The sequence below is a fragment of the Siphateles boraxobius genome, unplaced genomic scaffold (assembly GCF_051911475.1).
Source record: "Siphateles boraxobius isolate OS27281-9 unplaced genomic scaffold, OSU_SipBor_1 7, whole genome shotgun sequence".
Lineage (NCBI taxonomy): Eukaryota > Metazoa > Chordata > Actinopteri > Cypriniformes > Leuciscidae > Siphateles > Siphateles boraxobius.
Window position 1 is genome coordinate 37,331,551 of NW_027509197.1, and position 22,331 is coordinate 37,353,881.

Here is a 22,331-nt window from a genome sequence, read left to right on the forward strand (position 1 = left end):
GACTTTTTAATATTTTTTATACGCATTTTGTATCATTATTTTATTATTTTAATAATATTTTATATTGATTAATGCTATAAATGTATTTTAATTATTATTTAATAATTATAAAAAATGTTGTTTATAACATTTATTTAATAATAATAGGCCTACTGTATTATTATGATTTGTATTACTCTTTTTTTAAATATTATTTATCTCATTAGTCTTTAATAATAAAACAAATATAAAAGTTGTCTGAGAATCTGATGTGTCCCAATGTGGAAGTTTATCATTATCATCATTTATTATTTTTATTATGAACATAAATTAGAGTTATGGATTGTTTTTAATGCAAATTATGAAAAACGGATGTAACTAAGAAAGTCAGACTTTGGTAGGTGGTTTTAACCCTCAATTTGGTCGTTCGACTTTTCCTTAGTAAAAAAAAATGGTTCCCTTCATCTCAGTGGAATAAGATTTTGTGACTTTTATTACATTATCTATCTATACACACACACAAAAAAATGGGCATGATTCGGTTGTTCACATTGAAATGAATGGGAAAATCTAAAAAAAAAAAAAATTTATTTTTCATTTGTCAAAAAAAATCAATAAATCCAGAATAAATCTGAAAATTTCCATACCGCAATGAAGTCCTGGTACTAGATCACTAATGCAATGTGGAATGAACATTAACACACACACATGTGTGCCCACACAGACACGAATACACACACAGATAGAGAGAGGTGTGACTGCAATAGAGCATTTTTATAGAAATTGGGAAATAAAATCAATAATTTCTGCATAAATCTAAAAATTTTCACACACAAATGAAGGTATGGTATGAGAGCACAAATGCAATATGGAAAGAACATGACTACACACAGATCACATACACACAGAGAAACACACAAACAAACAGGTGTGACAGCAATAGAGAGCATTTTTATAGAAATTGGGAAATAAAACCAATAATTCCAGCATGAATCTAAAAATGTTCACACATAAATGAAGGCCTGGCATTAGAGAAAAAACAATGTGGAATGAGCATGATTACACACACACATGCATGTGCGCCCCGCCGCCCCCACAAACACACACAGACACACAGGTGTGTTTACTCTTCACTCCTGTTCATATCCGCCTATAGCTGTTTGTTTTTTGTTTTTATTTACATTTTAAAAATTAATTTCTTATTCTAAAGTTAATAATTTTATACATTTTGATTATTGAAATATGTAATTGCAATCAAGTATTTTCTTTTAGTGGCAACTTATGTGGCATTATTGCAAATTTATTTGGCATTACTTGAAATGTATATAGCATTATTGCAATAACAAGATACTTCAAGACAACAATAATTCTAAACTTTGACAAAATACTGATTTAATGTATTTTAAACGTTTAAATATATATATATTCATAACAAAAGCTGTTATAAGAGCAGTAAGTCACATCCAGAAAAATGAATGGATCTCTATGGGGCCTCTGCTGGATGCATATGGTAATTACACTTCCAGGCTAAAAATATATTATCTACAAAAAAAACAGCTAACCAGCAGATGGCAGAATTATGCATCTAACACCTATATCAATATCCAGAAACAACTCCTATTTAAATTTGATCATCATTAATGTGTTTTTTTCATAAAAAATTAATATTTCATACTTATGCTAATGGTGTAGTGGAGGAATTCTGCAGTAAATAGGTAAAAAAGTACGTCATATCTCTCAAAACACAGCATTAATGAATAGATGAGAAGTAAACAAAAAAAATGATATATTATTTGTATGAGTAAAAATGTATATTTTTTGTACAATACTCTATCAATTGTTGGGGTCATATGGACCCCAAAGCCAAGATTTGTAAACAGGAAACGAAGACCATATGATAAGCAATTTCACTTTTACTTATATTTGTGGTTCATTATTTGGCCAAACTTAAAAGACGGGACTGTTTACACGACACCGTTTTCAACTAAAATGTAAAACTTTTTATTCGTTTTGGCCATTCATTTACACGTTTTTGGTGTCTGAAAACGCAAACTTTTAAAAATGGGTTTCAAAGTGCAAGTTTTAGAAAACGGTCTCCGTGTAAACAACAAAAACAATAAAGAGACGATGACGTCATGCACATGCGTATTACGTGTTCAGTCTATAGCATTTCATAGCCATCTGATGTCCTGGCAGAAGAATACAGCGTTTTTAGGTGTTTTTAGTTGTTTTTGACAATGGTGTCGTCTGAACGCGGGAAAACCAAGCGTGCCGCACAAGCCCTGAAAAGTGAAGCCAAAGCGTCTCGATCGCCCCCCGGTGACTGGTCCTAGTATAGCTCATAAACCCCGCCTCCCCATGTTATTCAATGGGACATGAGACCAACTAAACAATTAAATTACACTTCACATATCTTTTTTCCAAGGATAGTTTCTGTCATTTACTGTAGTTTTCATCACGATGATGTAATTTCAAGTGTTTGTTTTTAAAATAAGTTTGTTTTTAGTTAGTTATTTGATGCTATAAAAACGGCACTGTGGCGTACATGATTGACAGCTGTGATTGACAGGTTCTCTGAGCAAAGTAGTCACTGAAGCAACAACGGACTTTTTTTCGGGATCTTTGGAGGACTGGGGAGATTGGAGCTTTAAATTTAATATCTAAATTTCTATAATTAACTATATCACACCGACATAATGGATTGTTCTGCAGCAGAGGAGCGTGCTTACGCTTGATCCAGCCAGAGTGAGGGCGGGACCAAAGCAGGACGTTTATTTCGCGGCTTTACTTCCTGCTCACTACTGCGCATGTCTGGTCCCGAAATCGCAACTGCGCAGACTCAACTACCAAGATGTCAGCGCCATATCGGGACAATGGCGGCTTCACTTCTCGCCAATGGAATAGAACAAAGGGGCGTCGTCCATCTTTTTTTACAGTCTATGGGGAAAACTCACAGGAAAAACGTTTCCGTTTTCGTGAAAAGCATATCGTTGTCGTGTAAACGTACCCTTAGTTAGTATTACAATTCACCACTGTTTATGTCACAGTCATGAATGACACCTCAAAATGTGCTATTTATTGAAAAGAGGAGTACTGTTACTTTTATGATACAACCCTAGCAACCCCTTGGCAACTCCCTTGCATCATCGCTGTGGATCTGCAAGGGACAACACCACTTGTATCTTCTACAGAAAATGTAATAATCGACTTTAAAGCTGCTCCCATGTTGCACAATGTTTTAATATGATAAGACATATTGGTTTCCAGCACATCAAACTATAAAAAAAAAAAAGACAATTTCCCCTGCTCCTCATTTTTTAATGTAACATGAGAGATATAAATGTCCATCTGCCGCATAACTTAGACATCATAGTCATTCAGGGACTGTATTTCAGGCCGCTGAGCTCGCCAACTCGTAATGACTTGTATCAAGTGTGTCCATCTTGTTATAAAAATCTCTTGAGTTTTATTCTCTGTGTCAGGTACTCGTATCTGATTTCATTAGAAGATTGCTGTCTACATATATAGATTTTTATTGTACAATCTTCTTGTGATTTCCTCATTTAATTCTGATGTAAGTGTCCAACAGCGATCAAATCAAATTTAAGGCATTTTTTATCATGCATATTGTTTCCATGCAGCTTTATAATGCCATACAGAGCTCATGAAATCAAAACTGTGGCTTTTATGTAGTCCTTGACTATTATTTTTGAGGTTTTTTTTTATTTTATAATTTTTTTATTCAACTAATATTTACTTGCTATGCGTGGTTATTTATTTAGTTGCCTTATTATTTGTATTATGATTATTTAATTTTTTTTATTTTCTATTATTTTTATTATATTTTTAATATTTGATTTTATTTATTTTAATTTATTGACTATATTTTTGTACCTATGCCAACTATTATTGAGTTTCATAATTTGTGTGATACAAAATCTGTGCAAAAAAACACACCAAGTCATGACTTCTTGGAGAAGAACCATGAATGCATTACCATCTCTGACCCTGCATTGCAAACCCAAGCGGCGATGTTGTGAAGTGTAGGCCACCCGGTGACTTTTGGACGCTACTGCGTGTGTGATTGTCTAAGAGGGAAAACACTGGCTGGTGTATCTCTGGCAAGTCTCTATGTCTCTACAGACAATGTCTCTTTGTCTCTGAAGAAAGGATTCAGTGTAATAGTTTTTAATTATGACTCCAGGAGAAATACTTCCCTTTTTACTTTTATGTAAATGTTGGCTCTTCTGCTAATAAGAAGGTCTTGCAACCTTTTTATACTCCTGTATATTCCTGCATATCTCAGCATACAACAAGGTTAGTGGATTTGAATTTCACATGTCTTTAAGTAAGCTAAGCATTTAATTCCGGTCTACTTATCTTGTAAGAGGTACACAATATCCCTGCGAGGCTGCGATCATGTGATCGGAACCATTTCCCTTCTGCTTTGCTTATCTAAATACTTGGCAGATGTTTTGACTGGTCTCTGTAGAGAAGGAGATGTTTTGGCCTTGACTTTTCTGTATCTAGACTCTGCGATGGGAAAGTCAAGGTCGGGACATATGTGAACCCGGAGAAACGCGTGGGTGAAATGGTAGAGTGAGAGTTCATCAGGCACAGTACATTGACCCTCTGCATGACCTGTAAAGCACGGGGTCATTTGCGGGTCGTATATGGATCACCCAATGAGTTCTGAATCCCATACTGATCATTATGCCTGCATTGTACCACGTCTCCCCTTGCGCTCGTCATGGGAGAGCTGCTTCAATGGTGAACATAAATGCAGTGTTAAAGACTATTACCTTTCGTTTCGGCCTATACGTCTCATTGGCTTCCTGGTGAGATGTAGTTGTTTCCATTTGTTTTTCAGATACCGTTGTTGAGCAGCATGTATGAGGTGGTCTTTATCACAAAAGTGGTTTGTACAGTTCCTTATATCAGTTAGATCACAACTTGTTTTACTTTGGACATCAAATGTCGACCCAACACAGTATTTAAAGGGTCATAAACCTCCTGTTTCAGCACCAGCCAGTTCTCACCACAGTTTTGAAAAAGGCAGCGGTAGCTGCTATTTACACTAAGTGAAAATAGCGAAAATTTCTTTTTACACTATGTATAAACAGCAGTATTTTAATAACTTTTGAGGCTTTGTTTTGTGGTCTTTTTATAATCCGTTTGATTGGGCCATGAGATCAGTGTGGATGAATCGTGTTTGTGTCGAAGACTCAGGATCTTTTGAAGAGAACTTATGCAATGCAGACTCTTACAAGGCAAAAACAAACACTTATTTCCTTATTTTAGTTAGTTACTTTTATATTTTAGCAATTATTTTATTGTAATATTTTTTTAAAAATTCTTAACATTATATAATTATACATTTTTATTTATTTAATATATCAGAATCAGAATCAGAATCAGAAAGAGCTTTATTGCCAAGTGTGCTTGCACACACAAGGAATTTGTTTTGGTACTGAGGCTTCCAGTGGACATATACAAATACAACATGAAACATAATACTACAAATTATAAGAATAAAAAATAAAAATATAAATATATGAGAATAAAACTATCACAGTTGGGTTTAGTCAGAATAGACATTTTCAGATTTACAGATTATGAACCTATTTACAGTGTTTTGAATATTATAAATAAATAAATCTACATATAAGTATCACCTGAGTTGTGGGATATTGCACTAAACAGTGGGAGTATTGCACTTACAGGCATATGCCTTGGGAGGAGTGTTAACTGTTCAGGAGGGAAATGGCCTGTGGGAAGAAACTGTTCCTGTGCCGAGATGTTCTTGAGTAGAACTGAATCAGCAGATCCTGTGGCAGGTTGAACTTCCTCAGCTGGCGAAGGAAGTACAGTCTCTGCTGGGCCTTTTTCACAGTGGAGTCAATGTGATTGTCCCACTTCAGGTCCTGAGAGATGATAGTGCCCAGGAACCTGAATGACTCCACTGCTTCCACAGTGCTGTTCATGATGGTGAGTGGGGGGAGTGCTGGGCTGTTCCTCCTGAAGTCCACGATCATCTCCACTGTTTTGAGCGTGTTCAGCTCAAGGTTGTTATAACTGCACCAGGCAACCAGCTGTTCAACCTCCAGTCTGTAAGCAGACTCGTCACCGTTTCGGATGAGACCGATGACAGTGGTGTCGTCTGCAAATTTCAGGAGCTTGACAGTGGGGTCTTTAGAAGTGCAGTCATTAGTGTACAGGGAGAAGAGCAGTGGGGAGAGAACGCACCCTTGGGGAGCACCAGTGCTGATTGTGAGTGTCTTGGATGTGTGTTTCCCCAGTCTCACTCGCTGCTGCCGGTCCGTCAGGAAGCTGGTGATCCACTGACAGATCGAGGATGGTATGGAGAGCTGGGTCAGTTTGGCTGTGAGAAGACCAGGCATGATGGTATTGAAGGCCGAACTGAAGTCCACAAAGAGGATCCTTGCATAAGTCCCTGGTCTGTCGAGATGTTGCAGGATATAATGCAGTCCCATGTTGACTGCACCATCCACAGACCTGTTTGCTCTGTAAGCAAACTGAAAGGGATCCAGCAGGGGTCCAGTGATGTCCTTCAGGTGGGCCAGCACCAGTCTTTCAAACGACTTCATGACCACAGACGTGAGAGCGACAGGTCTGTAGTCATTAAGTCCAGTGATTTTGGGTCTTTTGGGGACAGGAATGATAGTGGAGCGCTTGAAGCAGCAGGGAACTTCACACTGCTCCAATGATCTGTTGAAGATCTGCGTGAAGACCGGGGCCAGTTGGTCAGCGCAGGCTTTTAAACAAGCAGATGAGATGCCGTCTGGGCCTGAGGCTTTCCTAGTCTTCTGTTTTTTGAAGACTCGGCTCACGTCCTCCACACAGACCTTAAGCTCAGGTTGGATGGCAGGAGGGGGGAGTGATAATTGGAGTGCAGGAGGTGATGGTGAATGTGTGAAGTGCAGATCAGACCGGGTGTGTGGTGTGAATGAGGGCTTTTCAAACCGGCAGTAAAATGAATTTAAATCGTCAGCCAGGTGTTGATTGTCCACAGATCGAGGGGATGGTGACTTGTAGTTGGTAATGTTCCTCAGGCCATTCCAGACTGATGATGGGTCGTTGGATGAAAACTGGTTTTTCAGTTTATCAGAGTAGTTCCTTTTAGCAACTCTGATCTCCTTTGTCAATCTGTTTCTGGCCTGGTTATATATATATATATATATATATATATAAATATATATATATATTTATTTTAATTTTTGAACCTATTGTGTATGATTATTTCCTCAGTTGCATTGTTGTTATTTTCTTATTATTTCAAATTTTTTTAAATTTATTTATTATGCACAATTATTTGCTTATTTGCATTATGATTATTTAATTGTTATATCATTTTTTTATCTTATATCGTATTTAATTACTATGCATTATTATTTGCTTAGTCAGACTTAGTTTGCAAGAGACAAACATCATAAGCTGATTCTGTGGCAGTGGTTAGCAGTTATTCACGTAGTGAATAAAATAAATATCGAAAACATTTTTTTATAAAATACAATATATTATATATTATTTATAAATAACAGCCATTCCCTATCTCACGGTAGCATTCCCGTGAAACAATTCTCAAATGTCTACCAAAATAACCAATTTTTATTCAAATTGACATTTGAATCAGGTTTAACTGGTATCACCCACCCCTATTTCCAGTGTAGTCTGACTAATTGTAAGGTGAGAGATGTTGTTTAAATGGTTTCGATGTGGTAACAGTTTGAGTACAAGCATAGTTCAGAGACAACATTTTGTTTTTCTTGAAATAATAGGGCTTGCATAGAGGATGTGATTCACACAGAGTATTTTCTTCCCTCTCCTTCCCCCAATCTCATCTCTCTTCCTCTATCTTCCCATCCCACAATGCTTTGGGAGTAATGGCCTTTCCAGACCTTCTCTAAACAGCTTGTGTTTACGGTGAGCGACCTTCTCTTACCATATTACCAGCTGTGGCCCTGGATCTGTGTTTTGTCTGTCCGTAGGGAATATCCTCCTCTGCCCATCAAACACCCCTTTTCAATCCAAGCCACTTCTTTTTGCATCACATCCCGGCCACTTTTCTACTTGATGTCCAATGTAAAATTTGGGTCTTGAAAAAAAAAATTGCTCTCCATTTAATCTCATTGCTATTTAGAAGAAACCATTGAAATATTAAAGAGCCCTCACTGGTCATTTGTCTTTCCAAGGGTTGTCTATGCAATATGGAGCCTTCATTTCCAACACTCTTAAAGGGATAGTTCACCCAAAAATAAAAAATTCTGTCAGTAATAATTACTCACCCTCATGTTGTTCCAACCCCGTAAGACCTTCGTTCATCTTCGGAACACAAATGAAGATATTTTTTTATTAAATCTGAGAGCTGGATCACTCCTCCATAGGCCTCTAAGGGATTGAAACTTGCCAGCCCCTAAACGTTATTAAAGACATCATTAAAATAGTCCAAGTGACTACAGTGGCTCAATCTTAAGTTTATCAAGTGACGAGAATACTTTTTGTGTGCAAAAAACAAACAGAAATAACGACTTTATTTCAACTATTCATTTCCTTCTCTGTGGGCCTCGAGTCAGTTCACTTAGTGTAACAGCGCAGCGCGTCTGTGTTGCACGTCACACGTAGGCTCACTATTGGCTGACGCTGGTCATATGTGTGATTCGTGTGACGTACAACACAGAAGCACTACGCTATTACACTAAGTTTCAATCCCTTAGAAGCTTATGGAGGAGTGATCCAGCTCTCAGATTTAATCAAAAATATCTTAATTTGTGTTCTGAAGATGAATGAAGGTCTTACGGGGTTGGAACAACATGAGGGTGATTAATTACTGACAGAATTTTCATTTTTGGGTGAACTATCCCTTTAAAAAAATGGTTCTGAACACAATTAGGGCTTTTCTGATGGTAACAATTGCAGAACCTTTGTTGGTGCTAAATAGAACCCTTTCTATAAGGTTCCATAAAGAACCATGCTTTGAATGTGCTATACAGAATCTTACAATAGTGTATAAAGCTGAAATCAATCACTTTAGTTCTGCTGCAATGCAAGTGAGTGAGTGAAAACTCCCCTTATAATCAAAAAATCAGTAAATTGAATCTCTTATTTAAATCGTGTTTATACCTTGTTGGTTATAATGAAATGATTTGGGAGTGTGCAAACTCTGGTGCATTGAGCCGATTCGGACTAACTCATCAAACACCTTTGATTGGCCATTGCGTTAATGCGCTCCAGTTTCTGTTGAAAGTGTTGACAGCCTGTGTAGTTGGATGGTTGAGCTCAAAGTCCTTTTAGGCAAGTCATGCCACTCGGCCGCCATCTTGGGAACGCCTCCGGGCAGCTATTTCGGATTAACAAGACCAGGCTCCTATCTAAATGAATGGGCAGAGAGAGTCAGAACTGCACTTTCACTGGTCACCGGGACATAAAAACTGCATGTATAGAAACAGCAGTAAAATATGATAAAAATTGCTGAAGAAGTTTGATGACTTTGCCCCAAAATAAGGTTTAAAACGCCTTTTTCCCCACAGGTTATACTTTATCGTCTCCGCTGTCGCAAACCTCAACTGTGCGCATGCGTCAGTGGAACCAGACGATAGGCTTAAATGTATCCCGGCTTGACTGTTAAAAGCAGATGATTGGCTTTCCAGCGGGAGGGTCCGGGACATGTGCATACAACCACCATCTTTGGCGTTACGGGTTTTCCCTATATAGTTGTATTGAGGATTGAGGAAGGGGCATGTCTCTATTTAAATTGTCTCTGTTGAGCTAAAAAAAATCAATAATAAGGTGCTTTGTAAGGATTTTTTGACGGTTACAGATTTAAAAAAAACAATTAGGTGAGAATAAAGAATCTCTAACACAAAGAACTATTTTACCGTAAAACAGTTCTTCAGGACGATATGGTTCTAAATAGAACTGTTATTATGTGTTAAAGTGTAGCTCACATAATGCTTTCATTCATGGTCATCACACCTTTTCAGCAGATCTGCAGGGAGTAGCTGTCAGCGGTAAGCATTTTTAGCATTCCCTCTGTTTTTATAAGGGCAAAGGAAAACTGGCACGATTGACATCTCGCTCCAACAAGGTCTGGGGGTGCTGGAAAGCCATGAAAAAAGAGAAAGAAAACTTCTCTCGTGGTCGGGCTCCACTGCTCTCCCTCATTGTGAGTGTGAGGAAACTGCAGAATCACGGTAAACTGTGATCTGAAGGTCAGTCGCTCTTCCTGCCTTTCTAATGCACCGCTTCAATGGAGCATGCTGAATAAAACTTTCCACTGGCCAAACAATGATTTTTGACATCAGAAAGCTCTGTAAACTAAGGCAGGATGGAGTTGTTTTCAGCAGACTCAGGATTATGGATCAGGTTTGAGCATGCATATACTGCGTGACTGAGGCAGTAATCTCTTAAAGCATATGATTGGAATTTTTGGGGCCTCACCCTTTGTCCACTTTCCATAACTGATTATTTCAGGCAGTAGGGCACTTTTAACCCTTCTACCTTCCTGAAGTTCCCTCCTGAACTTTTTATATGAAGAACAATGCAATATTAAAATTTCTCCTTTGTCCTTTGAGGACAGTGACTCCTTCACTGTGGAACATGTGACACACAACTCTACACAATCCCTCCAGTGTTCAATTCAATACAAAATAAAAAACAAAACAATCAATAAAAAATGTCCAATTTTTTTTACGATCCTGCATAACTTGCCACTTTACTGCAAAGTAGGCTAATCACAAAAATTAAAAGCTCTCACAAAAAAATTATAATTATCTAATTGAATAAACCCTAATTTAATTAAAGTTGTAATGTATTATTATCACTAGGATGCCACAATAGACTATGATAGACTATACAATATATCAAAAATGTTATATCGCCCAGCCCTGAGACTTGCTCTATGGTAAAGGAATAATAGACATAACAGTATGACTTTCTAAAGCTGCTTTAAAAAGGAATTGTAATGTGAAACGCGCTTAACAAATAAATTGGACTTGACTTGAAAACAGTAAATGAATATCCTGCAATTAAATACTCACCCCCAAATCTGTATGACTTCCTTTCCTTTGTTGTTTTTTGTTTTCTCCTTTTTTTTGTTGCCTATATTTCAAGTCTTCAAAAGTCATATTCTAGCTTTACATGAGAAACAGACTGAATGTTCCCCTAAAATGACATTTATGTCATCATTGACTCATGATGTTTTTTCTTCTGTGGAAAAAAAGTTTTTGTTTGTTTGTTTGTTTTACAATAAAATGCAGTAGAGTCCAATGTTCTTCAAAATATCTTCTTTGGTGTTGCACAGAGGAAAGAAAGTTGTTATACATGTTTGGAATGACATGAAGGTGAGAGTGACAGAATTAAAATTTTTGGGTAAACGAGCCCTTTAACTCTTTAATCACTAATTCACTGAGCCCTTACATCACTACCGGTCACTTAAAGTTCTCTAATAATTTAATTAATTACATTTAACAATAACATAAATTACAATATTAAATGTAATCTTTAGCAAATCTCAAAATGAATACTCATTTTGCATACGGTTCATTATAATGTTGCGATGCTTAAATTCACTTGCTCCATTGGTAACAAAAGTACCATAACTGTAGTCTATACAATTTGTGCGCTACATTTCAGGTACAAGTTAATACAATAGCTTTTTATTATTCTGTTCAGTGATGATAGTGTTGCGAAATGAAACCTTTCACCTGTAAAGATTAGATTTTGATTGCTTGCAACAGCTTTTCTCCATCACATTACCACAATTGTGCTTGTGAAAGCCCGTTTGGAGCGAGAACTGACAGCTGGGCCAACGCAAAATTGTTTCGAATATTGTGCCAGTTTATCTCATTAAGTGAAATCTGGAGATTTAGCCAAACAATCTGCTTCTTCCTACGCAACAGTCTGGTTTGGCGTCACTGCAGGCTTCTGTTTGTGAACGAGTCTCATGATAAAGAGCTGAATCTGGTAGGCAGACGACCACATGAATCACAGCTGTGTGTTGGGGGAAGATGATTCGGTTCTCATTATTACGCCATTTGTGAGTCTGTCAGGAGTGACTCTCTTCATCTGGACACTTGAACATGAAGTCCCTGCACCTGATGAAATGCACATTCATTGGCAGGGTTTTCCATCCGAAGGTCCCACACTTGCTTTACTCTCATTCGAGGGCCTTGAACACATTACAAGAATCTTGCAAAAGCATGTTTGTGATATCATGACAGGAATTGAAATGATTCAGAGGGTCTAATGAAATGCTTTTTTTTATTTTATTTCATTAGATTCTCATTGCATCAGAATTCCCAGAAAAGGTCTCATGTTTTCTCCTTAGCAACCGATGCTTAATCAATCATTTGCATTCGGCCACCGATTGAATCAGCTGTTATCGGCTCGCCGCCCAGAGCCTGTTGAAGCTGATGTGCTGTCTTGAGGGATCACATAATTAGGTCCATCTCTCAAGGAAAAGCCTAGATAATAGCAAGATCACAGGCGATGGAAAAGAGCAGTTGTTTTTCTTCTAGCAGGTTTAATTGAACGTTTGGGCCCTGACATGCCTGAGCAAGAATGTGAGCAAATACTTCTGTATTATGCTTCTGCTCTTTTGTAGTTGCACAAGTGATCTCTTAGTCCGGGTTTAACTGATGAAAAGTGTGTTGCACTAGACTTTACATAAGAAAGGACTTCAGATCTTGCAATGATTATGGGCAGCAGTATATGCAGTCATGACAAATAATACATCTAAATTGATCAAATTAGTGGTTGACTGATGTATATATTTTGTTTAATAGCTGATGCTGTTACTGATATCTGGAGAGCACATATGGTTTTATGTCACACTTTAGAGCTTCTGTTTTTAGTAAAAGAAATAACTATAAATGACAATGATGAATTTAAAATGTAAAGTAAAAGATATATTCCACTTTCCTACAGCACCAGCATTGCAAATTGTTCAGCTTTATTATTTATTCATTTTGTATTCTTTGTGCTAAAAGATGTTTGCATTGTATTTTTGCTATGAATTTGTTGGTCAAAGTTGAAATTTGGTACGCAGCGAATCTTTTAACGGACGCCTGCTTGCATTCCTATTTTTGTAAGTTTGCATACATAGAGAAATCTTTAGCAGTTCGTTTGACGGATAGGAATGAGTAAGGTCAGTTTTTGAGGGTGTGGAAAGAGCTGGATCATGCTGAAATTATATAAAAATGTAGGAAACCGGGAACCGCCTTTCAATGAATGCTTACATCTGCAGCAAAAGTTCTTTTCTTAACCTTTTTCTCACGACTCTCTCTCCGTCCTTGCAGTGTGCTGTTTCCATTGACTTCAATGTACTCTAGTGTGCATGCTTGCGTCGTGGTTTGATAACAGCAAAGCAAACATAGCTGAAAGCGATAAGACTTGATTGCATTAGCGCAATGGCATTTCATCAATCACTGAATGGCCAATGCCATTCTGTTACCCACCAAGCTTTGAGTTTACAGAGTGGAGACACAAAGCTGATTGCACATCTTTGGCCATGATCAGCTGCTCGGCTTCACATTAACACACACACTTTCATAGAGGTTTGTCTGACAGGCCTATGGGGAGTCTGATGTCATAAAGGGGCGTGGCTTTAAGGTGGGCCTGCCACTTTTGGGCAGAATCTTTCTTTAGTCGTGTCTTACTCGTTCACTGACTGACTGTGTGGATCAATGGGACATGTGAGGTGACTAAAAAGAGGAATTTCACACTACAGCACAGGAGGTAAGGAACAATGGTCTCAGGATCTAGGTTTAATGAATGACTGTCCTTGTCTTGTACTGTACCTGTAGGGCAGGTAACTGTAATGCAAATCCTTTTGCAGGTCTTGTTCATGCACGTTCATGTCACTCAAGCAAAAAGTGTTAGTTTATTAACTTTGTTTACACTAAGCTGTGAAACCAGTCACACGACCATACTTTATGTGTGTGTTTTGGATTTACCTGGAATAAAATAAGTTACTGGACTTTTATATAATTGAGTGTTGTTGGGTTTGCAAAGCTTGTCTGAAGTTTATGAAGTAAAGCGCTAAAGTTAAACTGCATTGTTCCTAAAATATCCCGGATGGAGTCCGCTGTGTAGCAGGAAGGTGTCTTTTGGATATTGTTCAGGTCTTACAACACAAACCCACATTTCCCCAAAGGGCCAACACTGGAAGCAGCCCGTCACAATGCCCAAGTAGGACGCAAGGAAACCCCGCTCATTTGTCCCAGATTCACTCGGCAAGCATGCACGCTTTTGAAACATTCTCCCAACAATCTCAGACCACAGTTAGCCTGATCCTTCGGATAATGAAATTCCACAAAGCATTGCATCTGTCGCTCCTCGCATGGCAGCTGCAGTAATGCAGAATGCGAGGAATTCGAGCAGTCTGTGTGTCGGTACCCCCTGAACTTCTTCTACATGTTGTTGTTCCCCAGTATAATACACGTATTAGTGATTTCAGGTGACCCCAGATAGCCGCACTCTCCCTGAGCGCTTTAATAACGCAAGTGGTCTTTGCTGAGTAAGTATTGTAAACATTAATTAGGCTACTGTAGCTGGCTTGCAGCCGCCCACAGGACCACACAGCATTTAATAAAGTTGATGGAAATGGGCGGCAGACACTTAATGCCTGCTTAGCTGATAATATTAACAAAAGACTCATTGCCTCTGTTTTAGTTCTGAATGGTAGGAAGTCATAAACCTATAAAAAAGTAAAATAGTTTTTGTGCTAAAGTTCTCTCTCTCTCTCAATCTCTCTCTAAAATGAAATGTATTCAGTATCACATGATCCTTCAGAAATCACAAACTTTATTTATTTTTAATAGTGCATTACATATTATTTATGTTACAATTTTCAGCCTTTTAATGGTGTTCCGTGTTTTTTTTGTTGTAAATTTAAACCAATGACACTGTTAAAACCTATCTCATACTCCAACTTTCTGTATTTATGAAACTTGATGGCTTTCTTGCCCATTAAGTTTTTTAACGGGCACCTATTATGGAAAATTCACTTTTACATGGTGTTTGAACACAAATGTGTGTTTGCAGTGTGTGTATACAACCACCCTATAATGGTAAAAATCCGCCCACTCCTTTTTACATTCCCCATGAATCACAAACAGTGTTTCAAAATGAGCCGTTCGCATTTTCTCTGCATTAGGACATCATAATGTAACAAGCCCCGCCCACAATTAGCAAAGTCTGTACACAATCTGCCATGTTTATCTCCTCACTATAACAGCTAGTGGAAAAACATAAATGTCTCAGCTACGTGATGGACAATCACGTTTTTCAGTTCCACTGCACTACTTTTCCATTGCTTGTCTATGTAAACACGCTAGACGGACGTGTTTGACCGTTGCGCAAGTGTCTCACATCTTTTGCAGCGTCTAGTTTTAAAAACGCAGCGCTCAAGTTAAATTAAGAAATGCATCTCGACATCTGGTGTTTTCTACTGCACAGATTTTAGAGTGTGTGTGACTATCACACCAAATAGATGAAATTACTGTGACATTACACAACTGTAAACTGGCACTTGATGTATGTGAGCAGCGCTACGGCTCTAATGACCTGTTTAAAATTGTATTATGAATAATGAGAAATATGGCATATAAAAGTAAATCATATTTTGAATTTATCAGTTTTCAAAGTAATGCCAATACGTATATATAATAAACATTTTGTAATTGCTGTGTTGGTGTTGCTGAGACTGGGATGTCTTATTTATCAATGCATTTGTGCTTTAAAGGCTAAAATCAGCTGTTTGCAACAAAAATTCTAAGTTTATCCATTGATCCTCACATCACACAGTACTTTTTGGACATTTTTAGCTCAATTTGAACGAAGTACTAATATGAAACAGCTTTTTTTCTAGAGTGCCAGAAGAACATAGATATGTAGTTGCTAAATGTTTGTTGGTAAATAATATTTTCATCAATATATTGTGAATGTCATCCATAGCTTTTAAAGCATCCCAGGATAAAAGTTAGTAGACGTCTCATCGAGATGAGAAAAAGCTCAAATATGAGAGTTTTCATAATTTACATACTTCAATTTGGGGGGAAATGTATTCACATTTTGAGCCAGATCAGTGGGGGGAATGGGGTCTGTGCTGGTATTTCAAATATTCCAGTAATGAGCCTTACGACCTTAGTTTACTGATGTCTGATGATCCGAGATAGTCTAAAAATGTTGTTGTGTGTGTTGAGTCGTTACTGTGATAATGCAGATTACCCAGCGTTAGGATCTGTATGGTGAACGCATGGCTGCCTGTGCCTGCTTTAAACTTTTGCCTCGCCCTTGTTTTGAGGACTCAGAAAATAGCTGCACAAGTTGTTCAGATTTTTTCCCCCCACAACAGGTGTTTTGAATATATCAGAGTTGAGGTGCGATCTAAAATGCTCTTATGTGACCTCATGTCTCTTGAGTTTATGCATTGAGACATTGTGGGTTTATCTTATTAATTAATTAAATTCCGTGTGCAAACATTCACTGAGACATTAGTCATGTTTCTTCACTCTGCTGGTCATTAAGTCATTTTTTTAATGACATCATGCTGTTAACCCAACTTAATTGATTACAGTTGCTTTCTCCAGCAGTTTATAAGACGGTGTTTACACTAAAAATGGTCATGGTTTCCAAAAAAATATTAAACAGCTCAACTATTTCAACAGTGATAATAATAAATGTTTCTTCAGCAAATCAGCATATTTGAATGATTTCTGAAGGATCACGTCACACTGAATACATTGGAATAAATTAGATTACAAAAAAATGCAAATAGAAAACAGTTATTCTAAATGATAATAATATTTCACACTGTTACTGTTTTTACTGTATAAGAGACTTGTTTAAAAAAAAACATTAAGAAATCTTACCGACCCCAAACTTTTGTAGTGTATGTTGTATTCTACACGACAAAAAAACTACTTAAAATCCAATTTGAAAATCAGCTTGAAACTGGATTTAAAAGCATACAGTATACAAATGTGGTTTCGTGTGATGTTTTTCAGTTGAAGTTACAAAATAGCAGATTTTTAAGTTGGTTACACCAAAAAAATCTGTTTTTTTTGTTGTCATTGTGAGCAAAGCATGCATGCGTCTGTGTGAGAGCTCTAGTTTATTGAAGATATGTGGTTGTGTTTAATGATAGCTATCTGTGCCGATGATGAATGAGTTTAGATCTCAAGCGATGCGTCACAGGATAAGCCTTTCCTTCAGTCAAGCTCCGACACGCCGGTGTGTAATTCACTGAGATGGTGCTCAAAAAGTCTCCAGAGCAACTCACTGTGATCAGCCTCTCATAGTCATATACAGGCCCAGACGTCCATCATTTGCTTATACATTCAGATTCACAGCTGTTCTTAAGTCCATTCCACAGATTTCCCCCCTCCCAAAACAGCATTAAAAGCAGTCAGTCAACATGTCAGCTTTTGTCTTTGCAGCCGGGTCGCTTGTTTACATGCAAGCCTCTCATGTCAACAAAACAAGTCAAACAATGCATGCATGCTGTCAGATGTTTCCATGAAGCTCTTTGTCGTTTAAATTCAGCTGGCAGCAAAACCGTTACCACGTGTGTCCCTTTCATCTCACTAATGTACAGTTTAAGTTCATTTGACTAGAATAAATGCATCACATACCTGGCTGGAATATTCGGATTTAGGAACATATTTAGAAAGGTAAGAAGAGACCTGGTTCTCAACAGGTTTTGGTTCAGGACTCAGACTTTACATTTAACATAAAGGGTACAAAAGTTATAGTTAATATTACTATACACTGCATAGGCACAACAATACGCATTTTTTTTTGTTTAGCATTTAATTCTCAAAAAAATTAAATTTCAGAAGTTTTATGCTCTCTGCAACTCTTAATTCATACTGTGTGTGTGTGTGTGTATATATATATATATATATATATATCGCTTTGCATGAGTAAAAAATATGTATGCAGATAAAGTTTGATATATTTAAGTTGCAGCCAACTTTTATATAAAGCTGTGCAATAATTTAGTTTATATTTTGCAATGATATCAATCATGCAGTCGAGATTTGCTATATAATATTGGTTTACATGAGTGTATTGTATGCACAAGTAAAGTTGGATGTACTGAAGTTGGATGTACCGTATTCAACTTATATCACTTACTGGGCGATGTTTGACGGTAATAATATAAATTATTACCTGGCAGACTATGCATTGCAGTATTCATGAATCGCAGAGAGGTTTGATAAAGCTGTTATGGTTGAAGAGGTGGACAGTTGTGAAACCTTGAAATTTCAACATTGTGTCTCGGTCGATGTTTGTGTAGGTGTAGGTGTCTGCATGTGAGTTTGTCGACTGATTTGAGCCTTCAAGGCTCTATTTGCAGTTTGAAATAGTTTGAAATGATCCCATTAAAAGTCATTTTGTATTCATAATATTCCTCTTAATCCACTGCATAAAAGTCCTTTCAGGGGGAAACAGATACAAATGGAAAGAAGAGAGAAAACTACCATTTTGGATTATTTATTTTTGTCTGAATGCATTCTGGTATTGCCTTTTCTATGAAAGATACGTGCAATGCTGTGCTTTGTTATTTTGGTGTTTTTATAACAGATAATACAATTCAATTCAATGAATCTTGTAATTCTGACTCTGAATTCTGATTGGACGAGCTACGGCACCTTTGAAGAAAAACGCCATTTGTGTAAATAAATCTTCAGATGTATGTTAATGAGCACTTTGGTAGACACTAATGGGACGTTTGCTATTTGAGACGTCTGTTTTAAATGTGTCTGCTTACCGTGTCAGAAACCCTTGTGTTTACTTTGGCCTGCCCTACCAACTCAAACATAACACCCTATGCTAATGCACACATTTCAGGGGCTTTCCCAACTTCCTGCGTAATGTTTACACTCTGTCCCTTAGGCCTGTACTATTCCTGGCTCTCCATAGGGAATTTTGTAAATCAAATAAAAATCAGGTAATTCATATAAAATATTGTCTGCTGTTGAGAGACATGTGAACTGTTAGTATGTCAGAAGATGGTGATTTATTGTGTTTCTGATGCCCACTATTATTGTTTTTGCAGAACAGAACGTACAGTAATTTTCTCATCTCTCTGGAGTCATCATATTTGTATTAATTTGACATTCAAACAAAACCCTTCTGCTTCATATGGCGTAATAAAGCCTGAGGTGTTCAATGCCCTATAACCTAAAATTGACCACATTGAGCAACAGCGTTTTTTGGACTGTGTCGTAAATATATTAATTCAATTCAAGCTGTGGAAAAAAAAATCCTGTTTTGAAATCTGAAACTTTAGTCTGAGACGGTCACACATGACCAGATTTACACGTCATTGACCTTTTTTGGTGTGTCCAGTCATGGTGAGGTAATGCCCAGGAAGAAGGATAGATAGGCCTAGTATTATTCTTAAACAATAGAGGAAATAATTGAGCATAAAATGAGGAAATGTTTGCCAAACCTTGTACTATTTCTAGCTCTGCATTATAAATCAGCCTGTGCTTTACTTGTCTCAGTGTGCATTATTTTGTGATATATGTAGGCTTTGCAAACATAAACTGTCAGAAAAAGTATGGGTACAATAACTGTATCCTTAAAATGACAACTTTGTGCCTTATTTACCACTAAAAGATTCATAGTAGAACCTACACCAAAGTACTAATATGTACCCTAATCTATTACTATGAACCTTTTAGGGGTAAATAAGGTACACAGTTGTCATTTTAAGGGTATTGCCCTTGTGACAAGCTGTTGTACTCCTAATGATAACATTTTTGGACTGTTTTTGAATGAGGATGGGGTTAAAATCTGTTTTGGATGTGACAGCAGACCTGCAGGTCTTGTTTGAGTACTTATTTTTCATGCAAAGATGGTATTTACGTATAAAAATAAATTACATGCATGCAAATGGAAACTAGCTGCAGAATTTTATGTCATTGTTTTGCAAAATGTGTCAGATCGCAAAATCATGATGTAGCCTGCGTTAGTGTTTACACTCTTGATTTTACAGTCATTTTTCTCTAAATATAGTGTGTTTAACAGGACAGTGTTTTTGCTACATTAACCAAGCATTAGTATCTGGCGACTAGTGTTTTGCTTCGCTTCAGCTATGAAAGAGACATCCACTCTTGCATTACGTGTTCGTGTATTTTGGGGACGGAGCAATGAAGGTAGGGGTGTGTATGTTTGGGTTGATTCCAAATATCAACAGCTTCTCAGAAATTGCTTTCTGCACCTATAACTCATAAATTCAACAGAACAGTCTTATGGCACTTTCCTGTTTTTAATCCGTTTTCTCTTTGTTTAACAGGAGATCATCGAAAAGCAAAGCACCTCCTCCCCCTCCTGTCCAGAAAAGCGTGGATGCTCCATTGCTGAGCCACAAGATCCCAGCTTACCCTCACCCTGCCATGGACCAGAAGGAAAACCTGCTGGAGCAGGATTTAACGCTCACCGTGGTCCTTCCTGGAGGGGTGGAGAAGACCATCGTGGTCCATGGCAGGTGAGGGGTTTTGTTGGTTGTGTTTTAGGTACAGCTGGATTTGTAAACTGCTGGAGACTGGTTTTGAGTTCACTTGGTAAAGATCTCACATTTTAAGCAGGGAAGATGAAGGAAAAGAAGAGACAATGAACAATTTTAATCAAATAAACAAGATAATCCAAAAGAAATAGAAATCAAACAACTTAACCAGACGCAGGTGAACTCAGTGGGTTATTATTGAAACCAAAAGGAACAAAAGGACTCAGGACATAAACACAGGAAACTTGAACAATGATATGACAGGAATAGAAAGGCTTCAAGATGAGAGTCTCTGAAAAGATATAAACACAACTAGCTGACAAAGAAGTGAAAAATCAAAGTGATTTTACAATATAGTCAGAGTTCCAGTGGATTCTTAAAGATATTTCAAAATTGAAGACCATTAAAAGTCTCACATTTTATAAAAATGTCTTCGATTCATAATACTTGAACCGCTCAGTGTTATTTTAGTATTATTTATATACCATCATAGTATTTATTAATATCTTGCATTAGCTTTTAGTTTTAGTAATTTTGTTATATGCTTTTATTATTATTATTATTTTTATTTTTTATATTTTTATTTAGCAAAATTTATTTTTGTATCAAAGTTAGTACTTCAATTTTTTTCAGTTAGTTGCCAAGGCAAAATTTAAGTTTTTCTTTTAATGCTTTTTTTATTCCAAAAAACTATTTTTTATAATTTTTACTTTATCAACAATGCTTTTAATATGTTTGTTTTTGTGCCCCATTTTCAAAAAAAAGTTTAAAGCATAAATAACAAAATTAAATTAAGTTTAAGCTTAAAACATGATCAAAATAAAAACATTTGCTAGTTGGATAAGAAAAAATGACTTTATTCAACATATATTCTTTAAAAACACACTTCATTGTGCTCTGCAAACAACATTGAAAAAGATTGTGTTGACTTTGGTTGACACTGAAGTTTCCCTCCATCCAGAAGTAATGATTGCCAAATATTTTAGAAAAATTATATTGTAAACAAATTACAATTTAGAGATGTGCTTGAGGAGTTTGTTGGCAAACCTTTACACAAGACTGGACATTTGTTGCTTTTGCAAAACTCTTTATTAGGCCACAATGCCAAAAATGAAGAAGCACCCCTGAAACTGCTCAGATACTGTATCATCTCTCATGATCTTACAAATCTAGTTCTTTACTTATTCAAATACCACTGTTCAGAGAGTTTATGATGATGTAATCATGTTTCCTACAAACTATTTTGAACATGGCGCATGTTTGGCAGGATGGAATAAACATTGCAAAAATTACAGTTTGAGCCTGAGCACATGAAACATTGGTTTACTTGCAGCTGTGTCCGTTTCTGTAGCCCTAACAACCTGAACCATTATGGATTATTATAGTAACTTAAAGGTCCCATATTGTCAAAACTGAAATTTCCTGTTTTTTTTCATGATAACAGAGGTCTAGGCTTTATGAAACTACCATATAAGTTTCAAAACAGTCGATCCACAGACAAATGCAAAAGTAGCTATGCCTTTTCACGAGCTGTTGTGACTTCTGTATATTTGTGGTGTCAGAACTACTCAGTCGCCAATGGTGGGTCACTCAGAAAACAACAGGCCAATCAGAAGAGAGGCTCTTGAATAATAAGTAGACAGGCCAAAATCGACCTGTTCTTGGCAGAGCTCCTGAGAAAGGAGCTGTAAAAATATATCGACGTGGTTTTTGGTACTTACACTGCAAATATCTACTCTTAAGGGCATCAAAACCTAAAATAAAACTTCAGAAAGTTGTACAATATGGGACCTTTAATACAAAAATTCTCAAA

At 37.0% G+C, this 22,331-nt stretch overlaps 1 protein-coding gene across 7 annotated transcripts in view; it reads left to right on the forward strand.

The window, feature by feature from the left end:
- Positions 1-22,331, forward strand: part of cobll1b (cordon-bleu WH2 repeat protein-like 1b) — a 56,643-nt gene that overhangs the window by 12,822 nt on the left and 21,490 nt on the right. For 5 of the 7 annotated variants that reach the window (XM_077216384.1, XM_077216382.1, XM_077216381.1 and 2 more), the window contains exon 3: positions 20,309-20,500. In XM_077216384.1, the coding sequence (XP_077072499.1) occupies positions 20,309-20,500 (192 nt within the window). Of the gene's footprint in view, positions 1-13,610; positions 13,735-20,308; positions 20,501-22,331 lie in introns of those variants that run through there. The other 2 variants (XM_077216386.1, XM_077216387.1) reach the window with 2 other exon arrangements.